This window comes from Syngnathus floridae, chromosome 10 (assembly GCF_059516105.1).
Source record: "Syngnathus floridae isolate MCC-2025c chromosome 10, RoL_Sflo_1.0, whole genome shotgun sequence".
In the NCBI taxonomy this organism is placed as follows: domain Eukaryota; kingdom Metazoa; phylum Chordata; class Actinopteri; order Syngnathiformes; family Syngnathidae; genus Syngnathus; species Syngnathus floridae.
Window position 1 is genome coordinate 1201204 of NC_142422.1, and position 11814 is coordinate 1213017.

Genomic DNA, 11814 nt, shown 5'->3' on the forward strand with positions numbered 1-11814 from the left:
TGAGACTCCTGTGGTTGTAGCGTTGGGCTTTATTGGTCAAACTCAAAGATATCTTCAAAGGTTCGGCGAGGTTCTTTGATGACCTCCACCACAGCGGAACCCTTCTTAACCATCTCCTCATCCTCCCACTCCCAGTCTGCCACCTTACCCATCGCTTCAGGCTCCGTCGCCTCTCGGCTAGTCTTCAGCGTCAGTATCTTCATCTGGGATTTTTCCACGGCTTTCACTTTAGGCTCTGGATGAAGCACAAGAACGTCATCACAATTGTGTTAATTAAAGCCCAGCCCGCTCTTTGCATGCTTTAAGAATGTTTTTGTTTACCGTGGGAATGTTTGATGAAGTCAAAGTCTGGATGGGTTTCCAAGACATCCTCCTCCATCACCTGCTCCTCCTCCTCTACCCACTCCACTCCTCTCCCGCCAAACGGCCACTTTAACTCTGTCGCATCAATCAGTTGGAGCCGCGGTGTGGTCGGGCTTTGAATGACCTCCAAGGTGGTCTTCACCACGGAAGGTACTGGTGTCGTGGTGGTGGTGGTAGCGGAGAAGAACAATGGCTGCTTCTTCTTGTGGTTTTTGAATGGTTGCCCTCTTGGCTGCACTTTCCACCCTCTGCTGGTGGTTACTTCGCTCACTGGAAAATGGGAAGATATGTCAATAAGGAATTTTGTTGGTGCTATTAAGGAAAAAAGGTACAATGCAAAATATTTTTTAAAATAGATTTCTCACAACCGGCAGCAGAGCCACAGCTGGAGTCACAGCAGGCACACACCCAGTCCCAGCCATGGAGCTCCACCCATCTTAGGAGGAAGCAAAATGGTCGTAGAAATCGTTCATTTAAAAAATGTCCAAGTCGTTCATTAAATCTCCAGTAAAAAAAAAAAACATAACAAAAGAAAACCGACCTTCCTAAGTTTGCGTCGTAGTTGCAGGTCTTTGCCGTCGGAGTGGGAACGTCACTTTCAGCAGACATGGTGCAGTGCATGTAGAGTTGCTGTAAAATGGAGCAGAAATTCACTGGCGGTTAATTAGTTTATCCTGGAATAGGTTGCAAAATGCAACTCACTTGGTCCGTCATTCCTTGGAAGTAGAAAGCATCCACGGAAAATCGGACAACGTTGTTCTTGTACGGGACGAATCTGGAGCGACCGTACTTGCTTTCAATCATGCACCTTCATCATTGGAGGAAGTCTGTTTGTTAAAAAGTCCACGTCTATTTTGTGCTTGAGGATTTTTTTTTTTTTTACCCAAAATCCTTGACAACCGGAAATTGAGGCTTGGAGATGTGCGACTTATTGGGTGTGGCATAGCACGAGTGGACATACAGCCTCATGTCTTGGGGCACAGACGGACCCTCGGCCTCAAAGCGCATGGGCTCACCCAGGATGTACTTATCAGACGGAGAAAACCTTTCCCACCGAGCTGCCAAATACAACACAAGGAATACGATCACATCTCTTGTTTTTTTTTTTTTTTCTCCTTTCCCCATTTTTCTTCAAATTTATTTCAAGAGGCAAAGGAGATTACCGTTCAGTGGTGTCAGGATAAAATTGGCTCTGTTCCTCATTGCTTTGAAGATGTGGCGCATGCGCATTTTTGGAAGGTAGCCAACTTTGTAGGAATATTGATACCTATAAAGGCCCAAAGAAAATATTCATTTTAATAACAGCGAAACATAATGTCAGACTTGTGTTGTGGCAGTCACCTGGTGTAATTGCAGACAACAGGCATCACAAAGGGCACTGATCTCCTTATTAGGCCAAGGTGCATCTCGGGGTTGTACTGCAGTGTGTTCGAATAGGTCATCTGTCCATTAATCATCTGCGCAAAAACAAGTGAATTGTCAGAATCAAAATAAACGCTAAAAATAGATGCAACAAAAATGTATTTGTTTTTTTTCTTTTGTTGGGTACAGTACCACACCTACAATAGTTTTGACACAATTAACATAGAAAGTAATAGACCAGTACGTTCGTTATTTAAAGCAGTTCAGTTGTTCAAATAATGACGTAACCAGTGTTTCGCACCTAGATGACGTCAAGGCTTATAAATAATACAAATAGTCAACTACCAGAAAAATCACACTTTTAGTCAGTGAGCTGAACATTCGATACATACAAAGTACAAAAAACGACTTTATCTAACTTTAAATAGCAAAAACAAAACAATTGTTGGCCTCACCGCCATTTTGTGAACATGTCACCAGGTGATCATTGAGTTATGCTATTTGTTGACTTACCCATAAAACGGTTAATTTCATAAAGGCCTTATTTGTAGACTTTGTGATGAATGGTGGTCAACATAAATGGGTGTACAACGGTTACTGTTGTCCCCTAAAAGCTCACCTGTTGTCCCCTAAAAGCTCACCTGTCGTTTGGTTCCACACTGGTCGAGTCCATGAAGGAAATAAATATAATTCTTGGACGATTTTGTTGCTTGACATGATCCCAGTTTGAGCTGATTTATTTCGCCAACACCGAGGATGCTCTTGGGCACTCGGACGAGCATTTTGTCCATTTGGCATGAGGTCCTCACGGTGCGATGACCCGACGGGCCTGGTGGTCTGGCTGGCCCAGGGAGCAGGCGCTCTCGGACGGGCCTAGGTACAGGCTCGAGGCCGCTAGCTTTCACCGGGTACAAGTGGAGCTTTTCCAGCGGCGGTAGCTCGGAATGGACGAACACGGGTAGTTTTAGGTACGCCTGCGGAAAAGTCAGACTTTCTAAATTGTCAGTCATGGTCCGGTTCGGTAAAGCTTTCGTGAATGGAGGTAAGGCACGCCGTAATGGCGCCTTCCCTCCTTGGAATGAGGAAAACAGCGACAAAAATATAAGGAAAGGAAAATAAATCATATCGAGTGCACTGAATTGCTCTGAAAATGTGATGAATTAGCTTTAATCTCGCTTTTTTTTCTCGGTTTTGCTGAAAAAGCACAGTTGGTCGCCTGCGGCAAATTACTCTCCAAGTTAAATGGCGCCACCCTCTGCTCGTTTGACGTATAGCAGCCAAATGCTCCCCATTTAAAACGTCCGTCCAAATGTTTAAAATAACGAAATAAAATCTCAAACACCACGAAATTTTATGTACATGCATATTTATTTATTTATTTTTTAATTTTTTTATTTGTAGACTGAACATTTTTTTTAAAACTGCCATTAAAGCGATGTATTATAAAACAACGTTATGTTACTACATCAGCAGTCTACATCCACCGACATGATTTATTTTCATGGAGCACAACTTCTCAATAAATGATTGCCTTCTCGTGAAAAATAGCCCGACGCCCCGTGCACGTCATTTCGATTCAAGTGTGAAGCAGTCACACCTCCCCACGGCGAGAAACGTCTGCTGGTCACTCTCCCACTGTCACACCTTGGGGGTCTTTGACACGGTGGCGTCGCTCTCCCACCGCCGCACTTCCACTTCAAAAGGATTCACATGCACGCGTGGAAAATTTGGCGCTCCAGCACGCGGCACACATGCAGACGGCACGCGTGGATTTTACAAGTGTGAATGCAAACGTATTCATGTTAATTTGGCCTGCACGCGCACGGCAACGGACATGCAAAATCAAATCGTTGCAGTACGCCTGTTAGTTGTTATTATTCGTTGTTGGAATAATTAATATAAGGCTTCACGCAGAAGAAAATATCTTAATCTTATTTTACTTGTATTGAATTATGCATTGAGAGACGTTTCGGCTGCTTTGCTCCAAGAAAATTTATTTTGCACACTGGAGCGCTGATTTTTTTTTTTAACCATTAAGCGGATTTATTGCACTAACTTGTGCGGAATTATTAGAGGGAGCTCAATTAATCTAGTATAAAAGTAAAAAGTAAAGTCTGAGGCAGCATGATCCAGAAAGAATGGCTTTGTCAAGGTGGCATGTGATTGGCTGTTGGGAAGTAGGCGGGGCTTGAGCGGACCGAGTATAAAACAAGCAACTAGGCTTAGTTGCATCCTTTTTCTGACAACTTTTGGACACCAGAAGACTCCTAGTTAGAAGAAGATTGAATCATGAAGCTCATGCAGGAAGCAGAGGATGCTATCCGTGAAAGAAAGGTAAAGAAGCACTTGAAATAGCTTACAGTATTTTTTTATACACAATATTTGTAAGTTTTGAAAAGTGTAGTTTAGCATGTATATGAAAGATTTACTTTTTTTATTGTATACTCTCCCTCTGCAGCTTCTAAAATCCCAAGTCGAGAAGCGTCGACGTGAGAGAATGAACCACAGTCTCGAGCGTTTGAGGAGCATGCTGATGCAGGAGCCGCAACAAGTGGAGCAGGTAAAAAGGCAACATCAGAACTCAAATTGGAGCCATATTGAGGGCAGCACGGTGACCTAGTGGTTAGCACGTCTACCTCACTGTTCTGGGTTCAAATCTCGTTTCAGGCCTTCCTTCCTGTGTGGAGTTTGCATGTTCTCCGTGCTCTTTCATGGCTCAAAAACATGCACGTTAGCGTCATTCGTCAAAAAAAATGGCAGCGGGTGACCTAGTGATTGGCGCATCTGCCTCACAGTCGCAAGGTTCTGGGTTCAAATCTCACATGGGTCACACTTTCATGACTTTAAATGATGCAGAAGTGTAAATGTGATTTATTTATTTTTTTGCCCAAAACCAACTGCTGTAGTTTCCACTATAGTGAGGACAATACGTATGCCTGCTAATAAATAATAAAGTAATAAAAGAACATACGTGTGTTGCTCCAGGGTGCAGCCCAGCGTCGCGTGGAGAAGACGGAGATTTTGGAGCACACCGTCCTGTTCCTCCACAACAACAGCAGCAAAGCAAGTGTTGGCCCACAACCAAAGCAATGCTCCTTTCAAGAAGGCTTCCACAGCTGCCTGCAAAAAGCCGCCCACTTCCTGGGGCCTGAGGGCAAAGGCCTGTGGCTGGCCCTGGATGCCTCCTTCATCCAACGCTCCTCTTCCACTTCATCCTCCTCTACTTCCTCCATCCTCCACCTGCTGAGACACAGACGAGCGGCGGCGGCGGCAGCAGCGGCGGCGGCGGCAGCGGCTCAGCCCGCCAGAACCCCCGCTCAGGGGCAAAAGTGGCTGGGGACGTGCATGGAGAGCCCTCCGGCCCAGGGGCCCTCTCTGGGCCAGAGTGTGTGGAGGCCCTGGCCCTAAAGGATGAACTTTGACTCCCCAGCCCCAAACCCCCCCCCTCTCCCCCATGTATACATTATCTGTCAAGTTGATGATGTAAATAGTTTGAAGACGTCATTTGTACGCTGCTGTGTATATATGTGAACCATTCGACCCACTATAGATGTGTATATAGTGCTGCTTGGGATGGGTGCTGGATGCTGGCGCCCGACATGTGTCCGCTTCAGAGGTGAGTCGTCACACACGTGCGTAAGCGTAGCAACCCGGGCGTGGATCATAATCAAGTGTCCTATCTCATTTCCAGCTGCTTTAAAGTACGAGGGGCCCCACCCTCACGTCCATGAGTCACAAACAACCTCTGCGGTCCCTCCTAATGATAATATATAACTTGTATATTTTGCACACTAACTTATTCTCCATGTCTCCCTATGGTGAGCCTCTATTGTTTTGTTTTTTTTGTTAAATAAACACATTTCATTCAGATTCAGATAAATAGCATGAGTGCTTTCTTTTAACCAGGATGAATATTTTTATCCATACAGTAAAAAACATGTATTTCATATTGTGCCATATTGAAAAATTGGACCATGTAAAACCTTTTTTTTTTTTATTATTTACCAGTAACGTGATCAATAAACTGTACAACTAATAAAATCTAAACATTTTCAAGAGGAACATTAAAAACATATAAACGGGATAAGGTTTCAAATGAACCAATCACAGTCAAACTTATGTTAAATATGAGTCACCGCCTCTGATAGGCCACAAATAAAGTTTAGGTGCACGCCAATATTTACTATTTTAAGAAAACCAGCATCATTCAAAAATTTGACGTGAGACGAGCTTTGAATTCCGCACCCAAAATTTTATTTAAAAAAAAAAAAAAACTGTTCCTCGGTTTAATTATAATGTTACAAGATTTTTTCTGGGTGATTAGGCTACATCGTTAAAGTAGACAGGGGGTGGGGGGGGGGGGGGGGGCTTTTGCAACTTCACACACACTTCACCCACAGATGCAAATGTCGAGTGCGTGTTCTAACGCGTCTTCTGTGGAAAGAAGCGGACAATGGAAGTGTGTCCCGTGGGAACCCCACTCGGCGGCCCTTCTCAATCCTATCACGCAGGAAGCCATAAATGAAGTGTTGCTCATTTACATCAAGTGTTAGTTAGCCTATTTGCTGTTTCCAAATACCAAAGCGACATTTGAAGGGTTATTTATGCCGAAATTAATACACAATAGATCATTAAAACAGGAAATTCGGAGTGGAATAATCAAAAGGTCCCAGAATTAATTTAATTGTGAATTATTATGCCGTGGAATAAATAGTCGTATATTCAGTAATTCCACAATTACATGTTCTTAAATAGCTAAAATACTAATACATTTTCACGGATCATTAGCTCAACATGCGCAAATAAATAAATAAATAGATAAATAAAGAAAAGTTGCTGCAAAAGCTTATTTAAACAAATATTTTAGCACCACTTAAAACATTATTAGTGAGACTAATACTTTTCATTATTCACTAACATATATTCAAACAATGTCGGTGGAAAATTGATTTTAGAATAGATTTTTTTGAAATTTAAACGCGAAAAGACCTGACCGCAGGGTGCTCAAGCCTATTGGAATATTAAAGGTGGGCTAGAATTTGTGTGACAATATATGCAAACAAGGCCGATGTGGAGACAAATGTTGAATTGTGGGTGTGACGATGGGAGAACGGAAAGCAGTCGCTTCTCACCGTGCAAGAGGTGCGAGTGAACAAAGTGCAGGAATGGCTTCAGTCACACGTTCATTCATTCACACTTGAATTGAAAAGACGCGCACGCGCCGTTCCACGAGGCGCGCCACGCAGGCAAGCTCGCACGCGACGGCAATGACGTTTATTCGGAGAAAGGTTACAAATTCATGACAATGCGCGCGTGTTCATAGGAAGGAAAAAAAAAGGGAGCTAAATGTGACATCATTTTCGACACTCGAAAATATATTCTGATGCATTTGCAATAAATGTGCAGAGCCAAAATAAGTCATTTGTTGTGACATTGTTTCATAATAAATTAAATCTTTTCATAAAGTCTTGATTGACGATAAAATCGAGCACATAGACATGATTACCTAATTATGTAAAATGCGCGTAAATCACTATTACGCACGTTTTACGCACAGGTTTCGGTTGTGATTTTTCTTTTTTCTTAAAAACAAAATTATGTGTGAATATATGCATGCGTTTGTGTGCGTTTGGTAAACACCTTTGGTTTCAATTCACATGCGCAAAAGACAACCGTGTCGTTTCTGGTTTGATTTTGTGAGCACGAAATACTTTTTTTTTTTTTTTTTTGGCTGGCTTCCTCTTGGAGGTGTTTTTTGTCACACACACAAGCGAGCTTTACGTTGTATAACCCGGATGCCTTGACGCCGACAAGACCCCCCCATTCTTTTTTCCCCCCCTCACAGATGTTAATGCAACACGAGCTGGTCTCACCTCTCAGGGGGCGCGTGTCGCTTGAGTGGGGGTCGGCTGGCTTTGATGGGGGTTACGTCCACGTGCCCGTGGATTAGCGGAGGGTCCTGTTGGCACATGCAACAAATCGTGTTTGACATCAATGAATAAGACAAATAATAGAAGAAGGCGTCCAGTATAGACCTGCGCCGAGTCCGAATCCGGATCACCTTTGTGCAAGTGCAATCATTTTTCACAAAGACTAAAGAACATATTGGGAAATAATTTACTGCATTTTAAAATATAAGGGAAATAGTCTAACATTTCCACCTAAAAAAAGTACTGTTTGTAGATGAATATGACACACAATTCGATTATTTGAAAGAAGAGTGTGGAGAGAAAGTGGGTGGAGCCTGTGGGAGTTTTTATAGAGGTATAGTGGCGCACGTGGACCACATTTAACTTGCACTCTTGTTGGATTCCAGTCATGATGATGTCTCAGCATCGCGAGCATGCAAATACAGACAAGAAGGTACGTGGACTTTTGCTAATTATTAGCGCGCACAACATGATGATCATGATAATCAGGAAAAATGTTGATGCTGTTTGTCTTCCACAGAGCTTAAAACCTCTGGTGGAAAGACGACGACGAGAAAGAATAAACAGAAGCTTGGAGAACCTCAAAACTCTTTTGCTTACACTACAAGTAAATATAACGTTTATATGAGACTTTTGTACTAACTAAAGTTAATATGTACTTGAAAGGTACATTCGTCCTTGAAGGTTAGTTTTCAACAAATATATGATGATGAGCACTAGAGTTAAAAGTTTTGGCTTTTTTTTTTTTAAACAGCTCATCTGAGTTTGATTTTTCATCCCTCTTTTAAAACTTTCTGACATTTTTATTTGCTTTAACAGTTGTTTAAAAAATGGTGGTACGCGGGCGCCCTCTAGTGGCATGCAGAAGACGCAATTACGTTTAGTCTTTAGTTACACAAAAATAGCTTCAAACTTTCTTTTCATCAAGTAGACTACATAAGTACAGTTTAGTTGTATTCATACATTTCTATTAAATATTTTATAAATATTGATCATTGCGGTGGTGATTAGTCAAGTATTTTTTTTTCCAGAGTTACACCTCAAAAAGTGTGTGTATCTAAAACTGTGTGTGCGCTGCTGCCTGCTTCTGTTCGACAGTTAGCCGGTGGTGGGCGCAGGTTGGAGAAAGCAGAGATCCTGGAGCACACCGTCTACTTCCTGCAGCAACATGTCAACAAAGGAAACATGAAGCAGGTGCTTCACTCTTACCAACATGGCTTCTCCTCCTGCCTGCAGAGGGCTGCCCACTTTCTGCATTCTGACGGCAAAGCGATGGGCCTCGCTGACTCTGCCTCAGCTTCCTCCTCCTCAGCTTCCTCAGCCTCAGCTTCCTCAGCCTCAGCTTCCTCATCTTCTTCGTGGCCCTCCTGCTCCCCTCCGACTATTGAGGGTCCCTCCAGGGTCATCCTTTTCAACACCACGGCTCAAAAGAGGCCTAGCATGACGGGGAGCTTGTGGAGACCCTGGTCCTGATCTACAACATGAGGGAACAATGTCAAGGCAATAGAATGTACAACTCACATGTATATATAACTTTTTTTTTTTTTTTGAAGACCAAAGTCCACTGTGTTGATACAACGCACGTTTGCACCTTTAATTTATTTAAATGTCGTGTGTGAATAAAGAAAATGGGAAAACATTCATATCAGTTGTCGCGTTGGTCATTTTCTAGCCATCCATTTTGTAAACCGCTTCTCCTCACCAGGTTGGCAAGAGGATGCCACGAAAACGGCAGTTAATACGTCACATTGGTTTATTCTTTTGTCTACCACTAGAGGGACCCCGCGAACCAGGAGTGGCACTTACCTCTGCGTTCCATTACTCGAGCTAAAATGAAAATAAGGGATTTGGCCGTGCATTTTCTTTTCAACTAATTGGATGGAACGCTTTAATGCTTCATCTGGTCGACACTCACATGAGTCACATGACATCAAGCCTATTTCGGCGTCCATAATTTTGGGGGCGCTGGAGTATCCAATGCTCACCAGAATCAAATGTTTGGCTTCATACACAAAGCATAAAAAAAGAAAAACCTAATAACAAGCCACAGTTCATAATTTATAAAACTCATAAGCGAAATAGTTGTCAATCAAGGCACCGACGCAGCTCCAAAATGCTTCGACTTAACTTCCTATGAAAATTCTCCAACCCTTTGCAATCTTATCCCAAACAACCCTCGCTGCTTTTTATCATCTGGGTCCTTTCAAGTCTCGAGGACTTCCTGCGTAGCGTCCTCCGCCTCTTCCTCTGCCGTCCCCGCTTCGGCCTCCGCCCCGCTTCCTCTTGTATGCTCCCACCTCCTCCTTTTCATCACGAGTCCAAAGGTTGTCGCAGCGTCCAGGCGCCTGGTACCCAGGCAGGTTGTGGTCCAGCGGGTCCTTGGAGAGGAGAATCCAGATGACGGGCAGCTTCCTGCTGACGGTGATGCTGTCCAGCCCGACGGCCGCCTCCAGGGGCTCCCACACATCTGTCAGCGTGGTGCTGGCCAGCGAGGTCAACTGATGCAGGCCCCGGACACGTCGCTTAACCACCTCGGCGCACGTGATAGCTTTTGACACGCCCTTGCCGCTCGCCGTGAAGACCAGCTGGCGGCAGAGGGGGCGGCCAGGCGGAGCCTCATCGACCTCGCCTTCACCATCTTTTTCTGCCTGGGGTTTGGTCTCGACGCGGCTCAGGGCGTAGCGGAGCAGGTTGCGGATCTTGCTGCCTTCTTTGACGCGCACCTCCGGCGTATCGGCGACAAGGCTGAATGGACACACGGACGGCTGCTCTGTACTGCGAACCTTACTGTAGTTCTCCATCTGTAAACACAACATTTTGGAGTTTGTTTTTTGGCACTAGGCACTAAATACTTGTCCTTTTCTTGTTTTACATCACAAAGAATTTCTACTAACATACTAGCAAGCGTAATCAAATGTACTCTTGTAATACGATCAAACAAGCTTTATGCTATTGTTAAATGAGACCACCATGTAACCATTGTGGCACAACATTATGGTTATAAGAGGTTTCAAAGTTATATAAAGTAACATCGTTGTGGAGTTTTTGCTTGTTGTCACGGGACCAACTCATCTAAGGTTAGAATGATACATTTTTAAAAAATAATTTGGTGCACTGTTGACAAGGGTGTCACACATTTGTTGCCAACAGGTTTATTTAGTGACTCCAAAGCTACATTGTGCCTTCATTACCTCGCATTGCAAACGTAGACAAACTTATTTAAAGAAATAATTATTGATCCGATAATCTGAGAGATAAAAATAAAATATTAATTTACAGACGAACCAGTGTTCGAGGCTAGGCTAACGTTAGCACAGGCAAGGCATCAACTCATCCCACTCGACACGGTCGCCAAAGTAGCATCATACCCATGCTAGCGACCGAGATACATTTTGCGTGATCGTGGTGAACGTTGAAATATCAACTCACTTGGAATCTTGTTTCTAATTTTCCTTCTTTTCGCTCCTTTTCTTCACATGTTTGGTGTTGCTTCTCACGCTGCCGTAAAGCAAAGATCAGTGTCGCAAAACGCCGGAGCGTTAGGGGGCGTGGCTTTGTGCGTGTGTGCGATTGATGAATGAATGATGATGCTGATAAAAGGGCGCAAGGAGCGGCTGGTACGCGTTTCTACGATTAACATTTTTGTTGACAATTTGAAAACGTCAACTTTTGACCCTTTTCCCCTAGGAATTTATATCTTCCTCGTCACTGTTTCAGGCCAAATAAGTTGCTGTTTTAAGGGCTTTCTCCATAACACTGAACGTATGTAAAGTATAAAAATGTGCAAAATAAAGAGACATAAAACGTTTTTGTAGTCTTACCCCTAGTACACACATTTAAATATATTAAACACGCAAAGCTATTAAGATTCACCGAATGTAATCCTTAGCACATGTAGATGTGGTCATTTTCGTCCTAAACTCATCCTAAAGATTTTGTGTGATTGCTACCAAATTTGAAAGACACAGACTGGACAACTTTCACCCAGATGTGAACGTGTGAGCATGCGAGGGAATGTTTGGTTCTTTCTCTGTGTGAAAGCCCTCTTGTAATCATTGTGTTTATTGTTAGTCTGACAAGTCACTGATTGAATGATTAAATGATCTTTTTGGAGGGGTCCCAACATTCATAAAAATCTTTTTTTTGGGGGGTGCCCTCT

General features: G+C 43.3%; 4 protein-coding genes across 5 annotated transcripts; 2 read left to right on the forward strand and 2 right to left on the reverse strand.

Annotated features, from left to right (window-relative positions):
* Positions 1-14: 14 nt before the first annotated feature.
* On the reverse strand, positions 15-2988 carry zp3d.2 (zona pellucida glycoprotein 3d tandem duplicate 2). Of its 2 annotated transcripts, none has more exons than XM_088387103.1 (9): positions 2367-2988; positions 1705-1820; positions 1527-1630; positions 1247-1421; positions 1066-1171; positions 905-993; positions 732-799; positions 322-633; positions 15-235 (listed from the first exon to the last, which is right to left on the reverse strand). In XM_088387103.1, exons 1-9 carry the CDS (start codon positions 2847-2849, stop codon positions 30-32), a joined length of 1659 nt encoding a protein of 552 aa, XP_088243229.1. In that variant the 5' UTR covers positions 2850-2988; the 3' UTR covers positions 15-29. The 2 variants fall into 2 exon arrangements, with proteins under 2 accessions (XP_088243229.1, XP_088243228.1); XM_088387102.1 differs by having other exon boundaries at positions 729-799.
* A 208-nt stretch (positions 2989-3196) lies between these two features.
* LOC148391584 (transcription factor HES-2-like) lies at positions 3197-5595 on the forward strand. The gene is made up of 4 exons (XM_088387111.1): positions 3197-4059; positions 4184-4285; positions 4711-5341; positions 5417-5595. The coding sequence occupies exons 1-3, from the start codon at positions 4015-4017 to the stop codon at positions 5131-5133; spliced, it is 570 nt and encodes a 189-aa protein (XP_088243237.1). The 5' UTR covers positions 3197-4014; the 3' UTR covers positions 5134-5341; positions 5417-5595.
* Positions 5596-8001: 2406 nt separating this feature from the next.
* LOC148391585 (transcription factor HES-7.1-A-like) lies at positions 8002-9301 on the forward strand. The gene is made up of 3 exons (XM_088388152.1): positions 8002-8088; positions 8176-8262; positions 8754-9301. Exons 1-3 carry the CDS (start codon positions 8044-8046, stop codon positions 9126-9128), a joined length of 507 nt encoding a protein of 168 aa, XP_088244278.1. The 5' UTR covers positions 8002-8043; the 3' UTR covers positions 9129-9301.
* rpp25l (ribonuclease P/MRP 25 subunit-like) lies at positions 9236-11239 on the reverse strand. Its single transcript, XM_088388151.1, has 2 exons — positions 11085-11239; positions 9236-10456 (listed from the first exon to the last, which is right to left on the reverse strand). The coding sequence occupies exon 2, from the start codon at positions 10454-10456 to the stop codon at positions 9845-9847; it is 612 nt and encodes a 203-aa protein (XP_088244277.1). The 5' UTR covers positions 11085-11239; the 3' UTR covers positions 9236-9844.
* Positions 11240-11814: the final 575 nt, after the last annotated feature.